The 21,508-nt window shown below is 42.9% G+C and overlaps 1 protein-coding gene across 1 annotated transcript; it reads right to left on the minus strand.

Moving 5' to 3' along the window:
- Window positions 1-538: 538 nt before the first annotated feature.
- On the minus strand, window positions 539-21,159 carry LOC311099176 (histone deacetylase complex subunit SAP130-like). Its single transcript, XM_084139856.1, has 19 exons — window positions 21,103-21,159; window positions 18,889-19,016; window positions 17,856-18,130; window positions 17,562-17,735; window positions 17,296-17,425; window positions 16,842-17,085; window positions 16,422-16,660; window positions 16,178-16,276; window positions 15,742-15,883; window positions 15,360-15,478; window positions 14,710-14,988; window positions 14,303-14,477; window positions 6,681-6,773; window positions 6,161-6,510; window positions 5,741-5,965; window positions 5,453-5,578; window positions 2,080-2,183; window positions 1,591-1,704; window positions 539-1,196 (listed from the first exon to the last, which is right to left on the minus strand). The coding sequence occupies exons 2-19, from the start codon at window positions 18,995-18,997 to the stop codon at window positions 1,038-1,040; spliced, it is 3,156 nt and encodes a 1,051-aa protein (XP_083995982.1). The 5' UTR covers window positions 18,998-19,016; window positions 21,103-21,159; the 3' UTR covers window positions 539-1,037.
- Between the last annotated feature and the right edge of the window lie 349 nt (window positions 21,160-21,508).

The raw sequence follows: 21,508 nt of genomic DNA on the forward strand, positions 1-21,508 counted from the left end.
AGAAGGAGAGTGATGGAGTGCTGCATCAGATGACCTGGCCTCCACAATCCCCTGACCTCAACCCAATTGAGATGGTTTGGGATGAGTCGGACGGCAGAGTGAAGGAAAAGCAGCCAACAAGTGCTCAGCATATGTGGGAACTCCTTCAAGACTGTTGGAAAAGCATTCCAGATGAAGCTGGTTGAGAGAATGCCAAGAGTGTGCAAAGCTGTCAAAGGCAAAGGTTGGCTACTTTGAAGAATCTAAAATATATTTGATATAACACTTTCTTGGTTACTACATAATTCCATATGTGTTATTTTATAGTTTTGATGTCTTCACTATTATTCTACAAAGTAGAAAATAGTAAAAATAAAGAAAAACCCTTGAATGAGTAGGTGTGCCCAAACTTTTGACTGGTACTGTATATATTTGTCCCAAGAGCTGTGGAATACAAAACTCTTTACTTGGACCGTAGTGACATTTCCAATGACTGAACTTGGTAGCATACTTCTGATTTGATCCCATTACCAGAGTGAAGTAAGGATAAATACATTGTACTGATTTACACATTTATTACGCAATAAGTACTTGATGATAGTTCAACAACCCATATCGATGCTTTACACAACGTTCAAGGGTATTAATTCAACATAGTGCATCCCCTCTAGACCATCATTCAACCAATCAAATCATAATAATTCTGCCCGCCATCCAATCAACAACTGAGGACATACTAACTTCCTGAAAAGGTCTTAATACTTGTACATTCCTGTCCGTTGACAAGCTCCTCACTTGGACGTAGTGGAACCGTGTCTGTTCCTTATCTGTTCCTTCTGCCGACCACTTGGGTCTCAGTTCTAGGTCACAGTTCTAGGTCAAGAGTGGTCGGACGGTCACGCACAGCTAACGAGTAACCCCAGACACCATACTGCCACAATCTGCCAGTTGTCCATGGTTAAATCACGGTCAGATCAGTGAGGGGTGTAGACTAGTGCGGTCCTCAGAAAGAGAAGGGTACAGGGGGTTAGCCTAGGCTTGGTTGTCCCCCCTCTGTTCTAGGCTTTGTCCTTGCGCTTCAGCTTGTTGACTTTCTTGGCTCCACCATTCTTGTTGATTAGCTTCATGACTTTCTCCTTGTGGTCCAGCACCTTCATCATGGAGTCTCTAGCCTCAGTGATCTGGTCCATCACCAGCTTACAGCGCTGCATGTTACCCTGGAAAAAGGGGAGGGAGAGACAATTCAAAATGGCTGACTGACATTCATAACAAAGACTAGGCCCAGGTAGAATTTCCCCTGAGTCCTCAGAAATGGTATAAAGCTGCCTGTGGAATTGATCAAAATCATCCCAAATACTGCTAGAGGGCGGCATGCCTGGTTATAATAGTGTGTAGTAGTAGTGTTTATGGGAATAGTGAGTTCTTAGATATTGTAAACTTGTGGTCAGTCAGATAGTGATGTGAAAACATATGTGGTTTGTAGGCTATAACTAGGGCCTAGAGTATTTCCTGGTTAGGTCATGTGGTCTGGGAAAACTCTGTTCCTATCCATGAGCAGCAGACTTATTTATTTGTAAAAGCTGTGTTGTCTCGTGTTGTTTGACCTCTGACCTGTATGAGCTCATTGATACGGTGCAGGTCATCATCCGACCCGGCCTTCTTCTTTGGGATCAGACCCTCTTGGAGGGTAGTGAGGCGGCTGTACACGTCATGCTCCAGATTAGTCTAGCGATAGAGAGAGGAGAGACGTATAAAGACCAATACTACACTACAGTACAACATCACAACTGACTTATTCAGGAGGACAAGTATCTTGGTCTAAGAAGATCTCTGGTTTTAGATCCACGTCATTGTCTTCCGACAGCCACGTCATAACGTGATGCGTTGCCATGAAGCACTATCAGTGCAGACAGTCGTCGTGCTATCTGACGTGAGACTGAGATCCACTTCGGTAAAATTTTCAAGCGTCATCCCTTTTCGCTCCACCTCCAACTTCGTAACTCTTAAGTTCTCTTTTCATAATGCTTAAAAGTTGACTGCACTGAGTAACTGTACTCTCTATACAAAGATCATTGCAAAGGGAAGTAGTGTTTCTCTCACCAACTGCATGAGCTGTGCAGCACACAGGTGCATCTTCCAGCCCTGCGCTCTGCACACCACCCCTTTCTGATTAGCTACGTCCTGCAGGGTGCCCTTCTTCTCCTCTGAAACCATGACAACGCACCATTAAAGCCATATTATTATATAATCCAGTAATACCTTCAACAACACACACCATTAAGCTATTTAACTATAACTAGGGTCAGGAGTTTTTCCTGGTCAGGTTACATGGCAGGGATAAACTCTAAGCCCTAGTCATGTAATGTGTGTGCTATGAAAGTGACTGGTCATTTGCTAGCAATTTAAATAGCATTTCCCTGATTAGCATTTTGTGATGTCTCCAAAAATTTGAAGTCAACAAATGACACTCGCTTTCATAGCATACTACACCTTCCAGTTTTGCATCACAGTGCACATAGCACAATAGAAAGTCGTCCTCTTGATTTGTGTATGTGTGATTTCTAAATGTTTTCCTATGTATGCATTTTAACATCTGGTGAGAATAATAACCTTGTGTGATGTTGTTGTAATAATTGTTGTGTAATTTAGATTGTCCAAACAAAACAATAAATAAACAATTCAACATCAAAAAGCCTCCAGAGCATCACTGGCATTTCAGTCCTCAATTAGCGCATTTCAGACCCAGAATAATATAATTTCAGTCCCCCAAAAAATTGAATTTCAGTCCCTCGAAAAGCACATTTTATAATATACATTTAGTTTTTAGTTAATTTCTTTGCAAAATAGAAAGACAGTTTGTACAAAGTAAAATAAAATAAAAAACTATGTGCAGGAGGGGGAAAAAGCCCAGGGCTTGTTGAGTAGCACCCCCCCCCCCCCCAGTGGTCATAAATCACACAGTGTGGACAAATAAATGCAAAAGAGGTCAAATAAAATAAAATCTAAGCAGTAAGCCAAACTACTGGGGGCGTAGAGCTGTGATGGACAGTAGTTGCCTCAAATTTCTTTCAGTACAATGACAGGGATAGCTTGGCAAAATCAGGCGGGAGTGAGTTCCAGATCATAGGGCCTCTGTAGGTCATTCGGAATTGGTTGTTCTTGAATGTGGGTGCCGTAGCTGTTGTCTGTTAATTGTTAGTAGTTATGGAATTCATGTGGCAGTGAAATCGTTTTTGAAGAAAGCGGGTAGTTAGTGATTTAAAGAGCCGTAAACAAATTGAGCAACTTGAAGAGAATTCCTTGAATAAATATTCAGTCCTAATTGTTTGAAAAGTGGTGATAAATGGTCTCTAAAACCGGCAGACATTATTATTTTTACAGAGCGTTTCTGCAGGCGAAAGATTGATAGTAGTTTGGTATGCTGTGTGCTGGCCCATGTAATGTTACAGTAACTGATGAATGGGAAGATCATTGTGTAATAGAGACAGAGCAGTGCTTCGGTTTATGAGATATCTAATTTTGCCAAGTCTCCTCGTATTTCTGATCTTAGAGGTTATAGTCTTTGTGGTTTCCATGACAATTCATCATCAATCAAAACACCAAGAAAGAGGGTCGTACAGGCTTGATCAACAGGCATATTAAATCGACAAAAGCCACTTGTCCTAGAGAGATTTACACAGTAATCAAAACATCACGCCAGGGTAAGCCTACACGAAACACAGCCCTTATTGTAAGTGTTTCTAAAATCTCCTATGGGAAAAATGAATGGTGGAAAAACGATTGGAACCATTTCCCTGTTTGACCGCTAGGTTTTATGGGTATTATGATTCATACTGTGGTATATATAGTCTTTATTGTATTTTCTGTTCTTTGGACTAAATCTTCATTTTTTTTTGATTCAGTGACAATTTGTTGATTTTAAACCACTGAGACATTACACAGTTCATAATTAACAACATTAATAAGGTAATTGAGATTTATGTGAGGGTAAAACACACTTATATGATCAGCAAACAATATCTGGGAGAGCACTTTGGATGCTTTTGGCTGATCATTTATATAGATAAAAGAATAATAGGGTCCAATAATTGATCCCTGCGGCACACTACACTTATTCTCTATTCCTTTGAAAGTCACATATTGCTTTCTATCCTTTAGATAGCTGGAAAACCAAAGCAGAGATTGTTCATTCACGCCCTAGTTTCAAGTTTTTTATTTTTAACGAGGGGTTGGGTTGTGGAACCCTGTCAGCATGGCCACTGCCCTTTAAATAATTCACTCATTGCTTCAAGCCATACCTCGCCACACCCACCAAACAGGAGCAAACGTACCTTAAAGTCTGTTCAAGAACATACAAGAATGTTTGGGGGAAACTTGCCGTTCAGTACAAACCTTTCCGCAATGTAGCAAACGTTCAAGCGAACTGAACGCACCTCAGCTCTCTCCCGAGTCGCGCAAGCAAGTCTCCAAAAATGTTTTTCTTTAAAACGCATGTATTTCCGGATATCCGTGGAAAAATAATAATATTTGAATAGTGAAATAATTTCAAATGCCCATCCCTAGTTCTTGAGAGATCCCGAAAATACCTAATGTATGATCTTTGCCATCATTTGTTTTATGTATTTCGTCAATTAAATAGAGAGAGATTTTCTGAAGCCATACGGATGTTTGCATAATAGATATTTCATTTATCCGTTATATGAAAGCTTCAAAAATATTTTTTATATCCGGCGAAATTCAGATTGTCTGTAATTTGTCAAGTTTGCTGGATCGGCTTTATGAATAGGAACAATTTTGGCCATTTTCAGTTCATAGGGCACAATGCCCTTTGCAAATGATACATTGAAAATGTGGCCAAGAGGTGTGATAATGAAATCATCCACGTCTTTAGCCAGTTTAGCATATAATCTGTCCTGGGTAATTTGGTTGGTGCTTATATTGGTCCAATTTCACACATGTACAAGTGTGTATTAATACGCATGTGTGAATTGTACAAGTGTGTATGTTTTTTGTTGTTGCATATCCCAACTCTCCCTGAGACACCCTCGGAGAGTGGGGTCACGGCCAGGATCTGCCATTATCAACAGCGACCCTGGAGCAATTAGGATTAAGTGCACAGGAGGTTGATGGCACCTTAATTGGGGAGAACGGGCTCGTGGAAATGGCTGGAGTGGAGCAGAATGGTATCAAACACATGGTTTCGATTCCGGCCATTATTATGAGCAGCAGCCTCCTGTGGTTAAGTGCCTTGCTCAAGGGCACATAGATTTTTCACCTTGTTGGCTCGAGGATTCGAACTAGGGACCTTTCGGTTACGAGCCCAACGCTCTAACCGCTAGGCTACCTGCCGCATTTTAGTCCCATTAAGTGCATTTCAGTCCCACAACAAGCTCTTAGAACCCAGAATGTATGACAATTCATTATAAATACAGTTATGATTTAATGTTATCAATAATAAAGACATTGGTCTGACCTTTGACCCGGATGTCGCTGTATCTCTGGAAGTGGTGGTAGGCAGCCTTCCAAGGGTTCCTGTAGTGGCGGAGGAGGGTGACCGGGGGGCGAGCACGGGTGGGGACGTAACGCACCCCCTCCTCATCTGCAGGGAAGAGAAACGTACAGTTGTCACTTACAAGGTCAAATATAGAGAAATTAGGTCTTAGAGAAATTAGCATGTTGCCTACCGTAACTGCAGCAAGCTTACCCTTAACCTGGACATGTGAATCATGAATAAAGAGGTTGAGTATCTTCTTTCTCCTACCTATGTACTCCTTGAGGGGCGACTTGCGTTTCTCGGCCCTCATGCTGAGGGGTCTGGCCAGGACCTTCTCCTCGTCCGTGCTGTTGGTCTCCATCATCTCGCTCTCTTCCGTGGAGATGACATGCTGCTGCTTCCGGGGCTTCTTCCTGGGGGAGGCCCCGGGGGTCACATCCCCACCGGGCATCATGGACAACAAGGGGGCACCACCATGGGGCATGGGGGGGCCTGGAGGGAGAGAGGAAGAACAAGGAGATCAATAGTTCAGGGCCCGTATACACAAAGTGTCTCAGAGTAGGAATGCTGATCTATTTAGATTTTTTTTTTTTTTACGATCCTAGATCAGCAATAGAAGAACACCAATAAAAAAAAAAAGAGTTAAAGACAATATCGTGGCAAATTATTTTTTCAATTTAAATGTACCTGGTTTGGAGGTATCCATGGCCTCCACCTCCTGCTTTATCTTGATCTCAGGGAGGGTGGAGCTTATTCCACATGCCGCAGTGCTACTGGCCGCTGACTGGGTAGCTGGAACCACCACGTTGGCCATAGACAAGATTGGTGGAGTGATGGCGGACAGGGCGGGGCCAGGCTGTGAATGTGGGGGTGCTGACACTGAGAGGAGCGTCTGGATTGGCTGAGAGGGGTGCTGGTGGGGCGGGGCTCCGGGGTGCTGCTGCTGTTCATTGGTCTGATGGCTGGGCAGAGCCTCCATGGAGGATGACGTCACCAGGGGAGCCAGGGACACGTGGAGATCAGGCTTGTGCTTCACACTGGGAGGACAGGGAAAATATAAATCAACCACCCAATCATTTTAAAGTACATTTTCAACTACAAGATGTTATTAATACTAGAGTATGCGGTTCACCAGAGGATTCCAGCGTGTGCACACAGCATAGTCTTTGATCAGTGCCTACTAACAATGTGCAGTGCTAAGTCTTACCCTGCTGGGCGTGGAAACCCTGATGCATGCCTGATTCCTCCGTCTATCCTGGGGCTGGTGGCCTCTGGGATCAAGTTCTTCCTCACTGCAGACCTTTATAGGGAAAACAGACACAGGTTAGTGCTGTGATAAAAGAAAAGCCTACTCAAACTGTAGCTGCTCATGAATAGGGCTGTGGCGGTCACAATTTCGTCAGCTGGTGATTGTCAAGCAAATAACTGTCGGTCTCACGGTAAGTGACCGTTAATTAACATAAAAACATTTAGCATCTCCTGGCTTCCACACACAGCCTATAAGCCACTGATGCAGACCTTTGGAACATCTACATTTAAAAAAGTCTTATAAATCTGTGTAATATAGACCACACCTTCACAATAAATATATTATCCATTTTAGACAGGTCTAAACATGATATAAAGAAAATGTAGTCTAGTTCAGAAGAACAGAATAGCATACTCTGAGTTGTCTTCATGTTAGGCCCTGATCTGGCTATGCCATATGGCTGTGGGCTACACTAGGTCAATTAGCAGACAAGATTTGCTTAGAGCAGACACCTCTAGCACTGCAGTGCCTTAGACTGCTGCGCCACTCGGGAGGCTATTTTATAGTATGATGAATACAATTGAACAAATCTCCCAACGATTTGAGAGAGTGCGCACATTCGGCTATTTGATATTTTATTAGGATCCCCATTAGCTGTTGCAAAAGCAGCAGCTACTCTTCCTTGGGTTCACACAAAACATGAAACATGACATAATACAGAACATGAATAGATAAGAACAGCTCAAGGACAGAACTACATACATTTTTGTTAAAGGCACACGTAGCCTACATATCAATACATACACACAAACTATCTAGGTCAAATAGGGGAGAGGCGTTGTGTCGTGAGGTGTTACTTCATCAGTTTTTTTAAACCAGGTTTGCTGTTTATTTGAGCAATATGAGATGGAATGGAGTTCCATGCAATAATGGCTCTATATAATACTGTACGCTTCCTTGAATTTGTTCTGGATTTGGGGACTGTGAAAAGACCCCTGGTGGCATGTCTGGTGGGGTAAGTGTGTGTGTCAGAGCTGTGTGTAAGTTGACTATGCAAACAAGTTGGGATTTTCAACATATGTTTCTTATAAAAATAAGTGATACAGTCAGTCTCTCCTCAACTCTTAGCCAAGAGAGACTGGTATACATAGTATTTATATCAGCCCTCTGATTACAATGAAGAGCAAGACGTGCCGCTCTGTTTTGGACCAGCTGCAGCTTAACTAGGTCTTTCCTTGCAGCACTGGACCGCACGACTGGACAATAATCAAGATTAGACAAAACTAGAGCCTGCAGAACTTGCTTTTTGCAGTGTGGTGTCAAAAAAGCAGAGCATCTCTTTATTACGGACAGACCTCTCCCCATCTTTACAACAATTGAATCTATATGCTTTGACCATGATAGTTTACAATCTAAGGTAACGGCAAGTAATTTAGTCTCCTCAACTTGTTCAACAGCCACACCATTCATTACCAGATTCAGCTGAGGTCTAGAATTTAGGGAATGATTTGTACCAAATACAATGCTCTTAGTTTTAGAGGTGTTCAGGACCAGTTTATTACTGACCACCCATTCCAAAACAGACTGCAACTCTTTGTTACGGTTTCAGTGACTTCATTAGCTGTGGTTGCTGATGTGTATATGGTTGAATCATCAGTATACATGGACACACATGCTTTGTTTAATGCCAGTGGCAGGTCATTGGTAAAAATAGAAAATAGTAGAGGGCCTAGAGAGCTGCCCTGTGGTACACCACACTTTACATGTTAGACATTAGAGAAGCTTCCATTAAAGAAAACCCTCAGTTCTATTAGATAGCTCTGAATCCACGATATGGTAGAGGTTGAAAAGCCATAACACATATGTGTTTAACAACAGGCTATGGTCAATAATATCAAAGGCTGCACTGAAATCTAACAGCACAGTTCCCACAATCTTCTTAATATCCATTCCTTTCAACCAATCATCAGTCATTTGTGTCAGTGCAGTACATGTTGAGTGCCCTTCCCTATAAGCATGCTGAAAGTCTGTTGTTAATTTGTTTACAGGGAATAACATTGTATTTGGTCAAACACCATTTTTTCCAACAGTTTGCTAAGAGCTGGCAGAAAGCTTATGTGGTCCTCTGTAGCTCCGCTGGTAGAGCATGGCGCTTGTAACGCCAGGGTAGTGGGTTCGATCCCCGGGACCACCCATACACAAAAATGTATGCACGCATGACTGTAAGTCGCTTTGGATAAAAGCGTCTGCTAAATGGCATATTATTATTATTATTATAGGTCTGCTGTTAGAACCAGTAAAGGCCGCTTTACCATTCTTGGGTAGCGGAATGACTTTGGCTTCCCTCCAGGCCTGAGGACAAAGACTTTCCTCTAGGCAGATTAAAGATATGACAGATAGGAGCGGCTATAGAGTCAGCCACCATCCTCAGTAGCTTTCCATCTAAGTTGTTAATGCCAGGAGGTTTGTCATTATTGATCGATAACCATTTTTCCACCTCTCCCACACTAACTTTACAAAATTCAAACTTGCAATGCTTTTCTTTCATCATTTGTTTTTTATGCATGAATACGATGTCTCACTGTTCATTGTTGGCATTTCCTGCCTAAGTTTGCCCACTTTGCCAATGAAGTAATCATTAAAATAACATCAAATGGTTTTGTGATGAATAAGCCATTTGATTCGATGAAAGATGGAGTTGAATGTCTTTCTGCCCATAATTTCATTTAAAAGTACTCCAAAGTTTTTTTCCATCATTCTTTATATCATTGATCTTGGCTTCATAATACAGTTTCTTATTTTTGTTGAGTTTAGTCACATAATTTCTCAATTTGCAGTAAGTCAACCAGTCAGAGTGCAGCCACTCCTTTTGCCCCATCTCTTTCAACCATACAGTTTTTCAATTCCTTTATCAATCCATGGACAGTAAGTTTCCTAACAGGTGCATGTTTATCAATAATTGGAAGAAGCAATTTCATAAATTAATCAAGTGCAGTGTCTGCATGCTCCTTATTAATCACATCAGACCAACAAATATTTTTTACATCATCCATATATGAGTCACAGCAAAATCTTTTGTATGATCTCTTATACACTATTTTAGGCCCAGCTGTTGGAACTTTGGCTTTCCTGGATATAGCCACTATATTGTGATCACTGCATCCCATGGGTACGGATACAGCTTTAGAACAAAGTTCTACAGTATTAGTAAAAATGTGATCAATACATGTGGATGATCTTGTTCCTGTAGTGTTTGTAAACACCCTGGTAGGTTGATTAATAACCTGAACCAGATTACAGGCACTGGTTACAGTAAGAAGCTTCCTCAAGTGGACAGCTAGATGAAAACCAGTCCCCAAGAAAGTAGACCTTTCTGTTTAAATCATACACCATCAACCATTTCACACATATTATTTAGATACTGACTGTTCGCACTTGGTGAACTATAGCAACACCCCAAAAGAAAAGGCTTTAGATGTGGCAAGTGAACCTGCAACCACAACACTTGACATAATATTTTCTCTAAGCATTACAGGGATATGGCTCTGAATATATACAGCAACACCTCCCCCATTAGCATTTCTGTCTCTTCTATAGATGTTATATTCTTGTATTGCTACTGCTGTATCATCAAATGAATTATCTAAGCCAGTCTCAGAAATGGCTAATATATTAATGTTATCTGATGTTAGAAATAAGGTTCATGAAATCAATAACTTGCTAAGGCTATATATATGAATATGGGCTATTTTCAGCACTTTCAGGGGTAGTGTATCAGAGAGACATAATACTGAAAAGAGCAAACAAAGCGAGAGAAAAAATATATACATTCAGCAGTCCATTAATCAATTGGTGTGTGTGTGTGTGTGCTGTGGGGTTGAAGCTACGAACCCATAGGCTTGGCTCTCTCATCCCTTCCAGGCTTCTGGGAGGAAGGGTGGACAATGAGCCTGTCATAGCAGATGTAAGCAATGTCCCCACGCGCTCTGGCAGCTTTCATGGCTGGGATAAGTTCTTTCCTCTTCTGGCGCACAGCTTCAAGAGAGTCCTTGTTGAGAAAGAGATATGTTCTTCTCAAGTTCTTGGCTCTTTCCAGAACAGCTACCTTGTCCTTGAACCTCAGGAACTTGACCACTATCGGCCTGGGCCTGTCACCTGGGCCGGTGGTGGGTTTTCCAGTACTGTGGGCGCGCTCCACCTCAATCTTCCTGTGGTCCATCTTCAATTTCTCACAGATCATTTCCCTCACTTTGTCCTCAGACTCCGTCCAGGTCTCATGTGGAGATTCTGCAATTCCATCCACAACCATGTTGTTACGCCTTGAATGTCCCTTGAGCCTGATTTATCCGTCATTGTTATCATGGATTCACACACAGAACTGATGTCCTCTCTGAATGACTTACAGACTGCTGTAATCTTGCCGTTCTCCTGTTTCAACTCATTGAGCTGACCCTGGGAGAACTGCAAACTGTTCTTTAGGTCCTGGACCTCTCTGGTCAGGTCGTCCATTATTTTATTAGTTGAATCCACCAGTATTTGGACAAAGCACTTGACGCTATTTTCTTGTTGTTGTAACAACTGCTTGTAGAACTATTTTTGTTTGTTTAAAAGATCCTTCACGTGTGATAGAGAACCGCCACTTTCCACGACAACGGTACTCCCGCCGGCTTTGGTCTTTGTCATGGTAGCTAGCAACGTAGGTTACGCTGTTACTCCTTGCAGTTCCAGACAGGGCAGGTCACAGGGAAGATTGAAAACAATAAACAGCAGGGATCTAGACATCCACAAACCCGGGACAATCCGCGGTCCCAGCCACAATGGCTAACCGCGTCGCGGGCTGCGTTCAAGCCCTCAAGAAAACCCTACTAGCTTGATATGCTGCTAGCTAGCAGCTAGGCTAGCTGCAACGCCAAATAGCTCCTCAGACCCGTCCTTGGTCGGCAGGATCACTGGACAGAGACTAGCAATCCCAGCAACTGATGCCAACTGTGTCGCGGGGATATTCTGTGTTGAGCGGTTAACAAAGAAATAGGTAGTCCTACAGTGAGGGAAAAAAGTATTTGATCCCCTGCTGATTTTGTACGTTTGCCCACTGACAAAGACATGATCAGTCTATAATTTTAAATGGTAGGTTTATTTGAACAGTGAGAGACAGAATAACAACAACAAAATCCAGAAAAATGCATGTAAAAAATGTTCTACATTGATTTGCATTTTAATGAGGGAAATAAGTATTTGACCCCTCTGCAAAACATGACATAGGACTTGGTGGCAAAACCCTTGTTGGCAATCACAGAGGTCAGACGTTTCTTGTAGTTGGCCACCAGGTTTGCACACATCTCAGGAGGGATTTTGTCCCACTCCTCTTTGCAGATTTTCTCCAAGTCATTAAGGTTTCGAGGCTGACGTTTGGCAACTCAAACCTTCAGCTCCCTCCACAGATTTTCTATGGGATTAAGGTTTGGAGACTGGCTAGGCCACTCCAGGACCTTAATGTGCTTCTTCTTGAGCCACTCCTTTGTTGCCTTGGCCGTGTGTTTTGGGTCATTGTCATTGTCACCCATTTTCAATGCCCCGGCTGAGGGAAGGAGGTTCTCACCCAAGATTTGACGGTACATGGCCCCGTCCATCGTCCCTTTGATGCGGTGAAGTTGTCCTGTCCCCTTAGCAGAAACACACCCCCAAAGCATAATGTTTCCACCTCCATGTTTGACGGTGGGGATGGTGTTCTTGGGGTCATAGGCAGCATTCCTCCTCCTCCAAACACGGCGAGTTGAGTTGATGCCAAAGAGCTCGATTTAGTCTCATCTGACCACAACACTTTCACCCAGTTCTCCTCTGAATCATTCAGATGTTCATTGGCAAACTTCAGACGGGCCTGTATATGTGCTTTCTTGAGCAGGGGGACCTTGCGGGCGCTGCAGGATTTCAGTCCTTCACGACGTAGTGTGTTACCAATTGTTTTCTTGGTGACTATGGTCCCAGCTGCCTTGAGATCATTGACAAGATCCTCCCGTGTAGTTCTGGGCTGATTCCTCACCGTTCTCATGATCATTGCAACTCCACGAGGTGAGATCTTGCATGGAGCCCCAGGCCGAGGGAGATTGACAGTTATTTTGTGTTTCTTCCATTTGCGAATAATCGCACCAACTGTTGTCACCTTCTCACCAAGCTGCTTGGCGATGGTCTTGTAGCCCATTCCAGCCTTGTGTAGGTCTACAATTTTGTCCCTGACATCCTTGGAGAGCTCTTTGGTCTTGGCCATGGTGGAGAGTTTGTAATCTGATTGATTGATTGCTTCTGTAGACAGGTGTCTTTTATACAGGTAACAAACTGAGATTAGGAGCCCTCCCTTTAAGAGTGTGCTCCTAATCTCAGCTCGTTACCTGTATAAAAGACACCTGGGAGCCAGAAATCTTTCTGATTGAGAGGGGGTCAAATACTTATTTCCCTCATTAAAATGCAAATCAATTTATAACATTTTTGACATGCGTTTTTCTGGATTTTGTTGTTGTTATTCTGTCTCTCCCTGTTCAAATAAACCTACCATTAAAATTATAGACTGATCATGTCTTTGTCAGTGGGCAAACGTACAAAATCAGCAGGGGATCAAATACTTTTTTCCCCCCTCACTGTATATGCTTAATTTAGAGTTATTAATGTAACTTTAGTTGTTCTACAAATGTTGGGCTATAGGTTTAGATTTTTAATACATTGTAAGGCTGCATGATGCGACTAATGATGATTTGAAAAAAGTTGCTTGAAAAGGCATGAGCTCTGCTTTGTTTTTTGCGCAGGCTGTACACACTTCATCAGTCACAATTTGACAAGCACTTGATAATGCCTCGAATTTCCCAGCGACATCCCCTTTGAGTGGCCATAAAGCACCCTAAAAAAATCCATTACTTTTGCAGTCCTTCTCCCTGAGTGCTGCCTGCTCCGAAGCACTTCTCACTCACACGGCTCTTCATCACGTGATCTGGTCTTTCTCACAGGCTATTATCATGCACCTGTCTCGAAACAGGGGCAGGGGAAAAAAATACATGCAATCTCTGCACTTAAATAGCGAATGGAGGATGCTTTTCCTGTGGTTCATTTTCATGCCAGCCAGGTAGGCTATACTCCTGTTGTAAAGATAAGCAATGTGCTTAATATTTGCTTAATATTAGGAACGTTTTTTAATAGAGGCCATCACTCGGTGTTCTCCTGCAATTTCATAGCCTATAGAAATGTTGCGGAACATGAGCTCATGGGCTCTCATGAAGTGTTTGATTAGATTTTTGATAACATTTGCATTGATGTCAGAGTGATTAGAGGGACAATAGAGCGCTGAGTACCAGGTAGTTAGCAAGTTTGGTAGGCTACTTATGACCATCAGCAGCATCAGAGCTTGGAGAAGCCTAATTACCGTGATTAAACGGTCACGTGGAATTTGACTGCCTTCATGACTCGTGACCGCTGGAGTGGCGGTAATACGGTCACCGCAACAGCCCTACTCATGACAAGGGTTGGTGACCACAACTGCTCTAGTAAGTAGTAGCATTCACAAAATAAAACTTTAAGGGGTTTTCTAAACTCACCCCTCGTTGGCAGGCTTCTTGCGTAGGATGCTAGGCCGGGGAGAGGACACCAGGGTGGGGGCACCAGGCCCAGTGTTCTGGGGGTGTGTCTGCCCCACAGAGGTGGGCGGCTGACTGCTGCCGAATGTCTGGCCGATGGGGTTGGTTACCAGAGTAGAGCCGTCTGCTAACACAACTGAGAAGACAGAGCAATGTTGTTGTCAGAATAGTTGTTTTGAATAGTTGTCTGAAAAGAATAGCTGTTGTGAATCATAGTAATACTTTTTTTCCTTTCTCCAATAAATGACATAAAAATAAATAAATGTAACCAAACTGGAGAAAATGCATAGAATGATTATATTCATAATATATCTCAGACCTGATTTTAACTTTCAAAGAAACTTAAACTGCTTTGTTCACCAACTCACTTGAGGTCTTGTTCTCATTGGTTGGTTGTTGTGGGTTGATGGGCGCCGGTTGGATGTTTTGTGCAGTGATCTGACCGGTGGTGGCGTGAAGGCCCTGGGCACTGATGGTGGTTGGCTGGATGCCCTGCGTGGTCATGCCGGCGGGCTGGATGTTCTGCGTGTTGATCTGAGCGATGCGGTCCACCGTCATCAGCTGCATGGGGTTGAGGTGCACCGCCGACGCTACGCCCACACTGGTCTGGGTCTGCATGGCTGTGCCGCTGGGAGCCTGAGGGGTTACTGTAGGGGTGACAGGAAACCGAGAGATGTTGGGTTTGGATTTGACACACAGGATGAAGGATGGTATTATAGATGTAGATTAGACTAGAGCATAATTAGGTTGAACATGAAAATGTATGCACTCACTAACTGTAAGTCGCTCTGGATAAGAGCGTCTGCTAAATGACTAAAACCTCAAATGTAACATAGCTTAGAAAGTCAGAGCTTATTAAAAATGTAATTGATTAACAAAATGATCAATAATTTTGATTAAAGTGAGTGTTCAGGAGTTAACAATCTGGCTCTGTGAAAACGACAGAGTATTATCTGACTGGTTGCAGTCACATAGAGCCAGATGTAGCTTTCTGTTAAGAGGGAGAGGAGAATGGTACCTGGGTACTGTCGGATGGTGGACACAGAGCTGGTGATGGGGGTGTAGGTGTGTGTCAGAGGGAACGGTGAAGAAGGGTAGGTAGGCAGGAAGTACTGGAACTGCACTGGCACTGATTGCCTGTGGGGGAACATGCATATCAAATGAATGAAATAAAACAACCATATCGAAAACTTTCAACTAACAACCAGGAATTTACTCCAAGTACATCAGAAATTAGGAGACTGACATTTGACACTATTGAGATGTAGCCGAGGACCAACGAGGACCACCTTGGAAATAAGTGTTTTCATGCGCTATCCTCTGGATCAAATAATCATCTTGTTGATTAAATGTATCGTCAACCCAAAATAAAAATGAATCAATCAGCCCTCGTCGCTGACCTGTTGTCACTGCGGGCCTCCATGGTGATGGGGTTCGGGGAGGAGCGGTGACCAGAGATGGGGATCAGGTTGCCCCTCTCTCCAGGGTACTCCGGCTGGATCCTGGGTGAGGTGTGGGCTATCGGCTGGGGAACCACCTTAGCTGAAGAGGGTGGAGGTGGAATGGTGTACAATCAGATGGGTGAAATTGTAATCTTACAACATATAAATCACCCTGTAGGGACTTCTGTAAATTCAATGTAAGCTAAACATTACAGAATCTGATGCAATGTATTCGACCGTTGATAATTCAATGTGTCACTGTTCTTAATAGCCACTCTACTCCTATCAATTACTTATTAGATAAGTAAACATTACATGAAATGTGGAGTAGCTTACTCCAGAGAGTAGCTTGGTGCCTTTGCACTCCTTCAACATTAATGATTGAGATACTTACCCACAGGGATGTTGGACGTGGTGACTGCTGTGGCGTGGGAGGAATGAGAGGTCATCGTCATGGTGACGATGTTACTGTTGGTCATTTGGGGGTGAGGTCCTGAGTGAGTTACAATAATGTGGTTATTACACCATTAAAACAGAACAAAGGAAACAGTCGGTCTTGATAGTTGATAGTGTCAATATGATGCTGGAATGAAAATAGATTAGTTAGACCTATCTCTATCACAACAACAGCATCATACCCGTAGTGCTTGGCGATGGAGCAGTATTGGTGGCTAATATTGGGGCAACAGTTGCTGCCGCGACAGGAGTCACATTGCTGAACATGGGCTTCTGTGCCATGGTGTGGGGCAGCTGGGGTTTCTGACCCCCAATGGCAGGGTGGGAGGGCAGGGTGATGCGTGTGGGGGTGTCCCGAGATTGGGGAGGACGCTGGATGCTCATAGTGGCTGGAGGGGGGTGGATATTCAGTCCTGGACGCCTGATGGAAGAGAGCAAGAGGATAGTTAACATTGGTTTTACGTACACTTGCAATAGCTGGAATAGTATTGGGCTCCCTAAAATTAACTATCTCAGCGGGAGTCATCTAGATCCATTTACAAAAGAAACAGTAAAAAATGATTAACGCTTTCAGCATGTCATACTGTGTTTATTTTCCTTACCCATGAACCATCTCTGCGGAGTGCGTGGCTGAGCTAACCACTGGGGACTGAGGCCTGGTGGCCGTTAATGGGGCAACTACCGTGGGCATCACAGCTGTGGACGTTGTGACTATAGGGCGGGACTGGATGGGCTGGTGGATGATGTGCTGGACAGTAGGTGGGCCAGTGCCACCACCAGGGCCTGTAGCAGGTCTCAGCACTGTTTGTCCTTTGGAACTGGACATCACAGCAGCTGCAGCAGCTCCTGGAAACACACATGAACAACAGTTAGCCATGTCTGTTCTTAGGATGGTTCTGCTGAGGACCTACAGTGGGTTAAAATATGAACAAACCACTAGGGTGCATTTTTTTTGTCAGTACCTTGACCATTTTCAGAATTATAAACTTTTTATAATTCTGAAAATGGTCAAGGTACATCAACTATGCTACTATGCTGTCTTGGGCACTGACTGACCTCTGGGTAGATGGGAGGTGAAGGTGTGCTGGGGGGTGCCAGGGGAGCCGAGCTGCAGGGGCGGGGCGTTGCTGCGGATGATCTGTACGTTGGTTGTCATCAGGTGATGGTGCAGGTTACTGGGGTTGCCCTGGAAACGCCACGCCCATGGACACAAAGCATTATAGATTTGGAACCACATTTTTCATCATGTCATCACATTGGGTAGACCTCAATAGGGTATTTTATTGCTGGGGTGTATTACAACTACAAACACCAGTCCTTACCTGTTGGCCACTGATAGTTGCAACAGGGATGCCGGCGGTCTGAGGCACAGTGCTCTCCATGGTTACAGTGACGTGGCTTGGCACCTTGGGTGGCAGGGTGATGTGGCCCTGGGTGTTGGCTGGTGCTGGGGCGATCACTCGACCGGGCATGGGCGACTTCAGAGCTGGTTGCACCTAAGAAAAGGCATGGAGAGATGAGAGAAGAGAGAAGATGAGATAAAGTAGCTGAGTCAGCTCAAGACAGAGAGAGAGGGCTAATGCAGCAGACAGAGCTCTGAGCTCCCCCATCCATACCTTCATGGGCCCTTCAGTGAAAGCCAGAGGCAGGCCCTGGGGGATGTGTGGTGGAGGGGCTGACACTGTGACGGGCATGCCCTGCTGGAGGGGCAGGTGCCCTGCTGGAGTGGGGTGACCCTGGGGGGGTCCATGGACCTGGGCTTGGGGGTAAGGCCGGACCACCACTGTCTCCTGCTTGTCATCTCTGAAGGTCGATGCTCCACCACCACTGCTGGGGTGGTCACGAGGACCGTGGTCTGGGTGAGGGTCACGGTTGCCATCATCTGCCCCACCTGTGGTACAAAGAGTTGGAGTTACTTTTTATGAAGCAGACTTGCAGTGGTAGGAAAAGTACCCAATTGTCATACTTGAGATACCTTTATAGAAAATGACAAGTAAAAGTGAAAGTCACCCAGTGAAATACTACTTGAGTAAAAGTCTAAAAGTATTTGGTTTTAAATATACTTAAGTATCAAAAGTAAATGTAATTGCTAAAATATACTTAAGTATCAAAAGTAAAAGTATAAATCATTTTAAATTCCTTATATTAAGCAAACCAGACAGCATAATTTTCTTGTTTTTGTTTATTTATGGATAGCCAGGGGCACACTCCAACACCAAGACATCATTTATGAATAGAGTATGTGTTTAGTGAGTCCACCAGATCAGAGGCAGTAGGGATGACCAGGGATGTTCTCTTGATTAGTGTGTGAATTAGACGATTTTCCTGTCCTGCTAAGCATTCAAAATGTAATGAGTACTTTTGGGTGTCAGGGAAAATGTATGGAGTAAAAAGTACATTATTATCTTTAGGAATGTAGTGAAGTAAAAGTAAGTTGTCAAAAAAAAAAACTACTAAAGTAAAGTACAGATACCCCAAAAAACTACTTAAGTAGTACTTTGAAGTATTTTTATTTAAGTAGTTTACACCACTGCAGACTTGACTGACCAATGATTTCACACACACTGACTGACCACTGCAAATAGTTGTGAAAGCTGTGATACAAAGTGAGTTAGTTCTGCTGTGGGTTAGCAGGTTGCATGATGTTACCTGCTGTGTTTGGTTGACTACCAGACACCATTGCCGTGTTTCCTCCAGGAGTCTGGTTTTGTCCCATACTAGGAGGTATTCCCGGTCGTGGATATTGTTGAGAACTCATCTTCTGACACACTTGATAGCTATGCAAGGAAGATAACAATATTAAACCTGACAGGTATGTAGATACAAGTTTTCACAGATGAATGTTGCCAACATCTAAGCAGGTATTTTCTCCAAACCATATATCAGGGATCATCAACTAGATTCAGACACGTGACAATTTTTTCTTTAGTGGATGGTCAGGGGGCCGGAACCGAATTACAAATCATTTGTAGACTGCAAATTGGCTGCAAGAAGCCCAAACAAATATTAGAATTTATGTGAAACATCACAGCACAGTTGAAAAATGTATTGCACATGGAAATCATAAGAGGGCAGTTTACAGAGAAGGGTAGGATGGACAGAGTAGCTGAGGAGTGGATTTAAAAGCTCATGTTCTATAATAGTTATGACCAATGTTCGCTCTAAAAAATTTTGGCACTGAGAAAATGTCAGGTCTGCTGAGCACAAACGAACATTTTAACATGGCAATAGCTGTTCTATCATTCAGCCTACAGTAGCCTGTCAATGCAATAGAATCCTATTCCGATGCGTTCTGCCTACAACAAAATCTCTTGCATAGTTAGTTTTGCATACTAATATTGCGTTGATTCGATCACAATTCCAACAGTAAAGGGAAACGTTGATAGTGTTAACGGGGGAAAACTCTATAAAGTTGATTGTGCTTCTCTGCGCAGGCTGATATTTATTCTGCACCGCAGTCCTGGGGGAACATTGGTACATTGGTTATGACTGATGTTTAATGTGTAAGTACTATCCAGATGTAATGTATATCAAATTACTTTATTCTTGCTATGTAACTACTGTAGTAGAAAAAAATGTATGTATGTCAAATGTGTGTAGAAAGACAACAAAAGTGGTCCTCTGCAGCTCAATTGGTAGAGCATGGTGCTTGTAACGCCAGGGTAGTGGGTTCGATCCCCGGGACCACCCATACCATACGTAAAAATGTATGCACAAATGACTGTAAGTCGCTTTGGATAAAAGCGACTGATAAATGGCATATTATTATTATTATTATTAAAAGAAAAAGCTGTAAAAACAACGTTTATTTTTGTCCTCCGAAGAGGGGGGGTGGGGGGATGGTGGATGGCCCCATTTTCTAAAATAAAATAATAATATATATATATATATATATATATATATATATATATATATATATATAAATATTTGACTAAAACATACTAATTTCAAACCTTATTTTTGTATACTCTCACGTATCTCTCTCCATTATGCGTGGGAATACTTTGGAACAGATTTCCAAAATGTTAATCACTTGGAGCCGATTTGCTGGTGTGTATACAGTATTTTAAATGTCCAACAATAAACAAATAAAAAACGATATATATTTGTTTTGTTCAAAAAAACTTGGTGGAGCCAAATAAAATTATCGCGGCCCAAATTTGCCAACCCTGCCGTACATGACATTGTCAATGATTTATCTGCAAGTTGTAACCATAGTTAGCCACAAACAGCTGGCTAGCTAACTAACTTGAGCCGGGCCAACCTTGGCCATGAACACTCTGCAGTAGACTGGATCCAAGCCAAGGATAACACTGTTTACTCCCGAGTCCTTGACATTAGCTTGCTACAACTTCAATGCAGTCCCAATAGCTAGCGAGCGACTGTAGTTCCCATTACAACTAGCTAGCTAACTAAGTTAGTCGGCTGGCCACTGACTTGTTCGTTTGTAGCTAACTAGCTGGTTGGTTGACGCTACTTCGATGTAACCAGTTTCTACCTAACCAAGTTGAACAGACAGCTTAACTAACATCTGCTGTTATAGCTTATTTATATCAAGGAAACAACACAGGTGTGCGGGTGCGTGACCGAAGTCGTAATTAGCTATAGCTTCAAAGACAGTTTCTTTTACGCCTGCTACGTTAGGTTAGTACATAGCTGCTAGTTAGTAATATAGCTAGCTAGCTATATGAATTGAAATCGCACCCCCACTAACTAACGTTAGTTAGCTAGCTGCTGCATTATTTATGTCAATGAACCGACGATAATCAATACTTTTTTGATTAGAGTTACATTAATCTGGGATGATTATTGATGGTTACTAACGAACAGTACGATTATATTAAACTTGCAACAAGAACATACCTTGCTTGTGTGATCAGGAATCTCCATCCGTCTTTCTACTACGCACGTGTTAAACAAGCAGCACTATTTCAGAACCTCCGGTTTTCAGTGAGTTTGTTTAGCCACATTGCAAAATAAAAGCCATATGAAAAATAACAACGCTACCATAACGAGGTTGCTGTAACATCCATTAGTTGTTCATGTTCACAATTAATAATACTTACGATATCTTCTTCATTAGTGTGTAGTATTTTCGCCAGAGTCCTTACTAAATTAAAAACAAATAAACCAGGGCCTTTAATTTGAAGGATTGCCTTGGCTTCCGATTTTCTCCTGCTGCCAAATGTCGCTAACTTACTGAGATAGAAATGAAAACAAAAGTGCAAAATGCAATCTTGACACACATAGCATGATTTGGTGCAAATAA

This window comes from Coregonus lavaretus (assembly GCF_964263955.1).
Source record: "Coregonus lavaretus genome assembly, chromosome: 23".
Lineage (NCBI taxonomy): Eukaryota > Metazoa > Chordata > Actinopteri > Salmoniformes > Salmonidae > Coregonus > Coregonus lavaretus.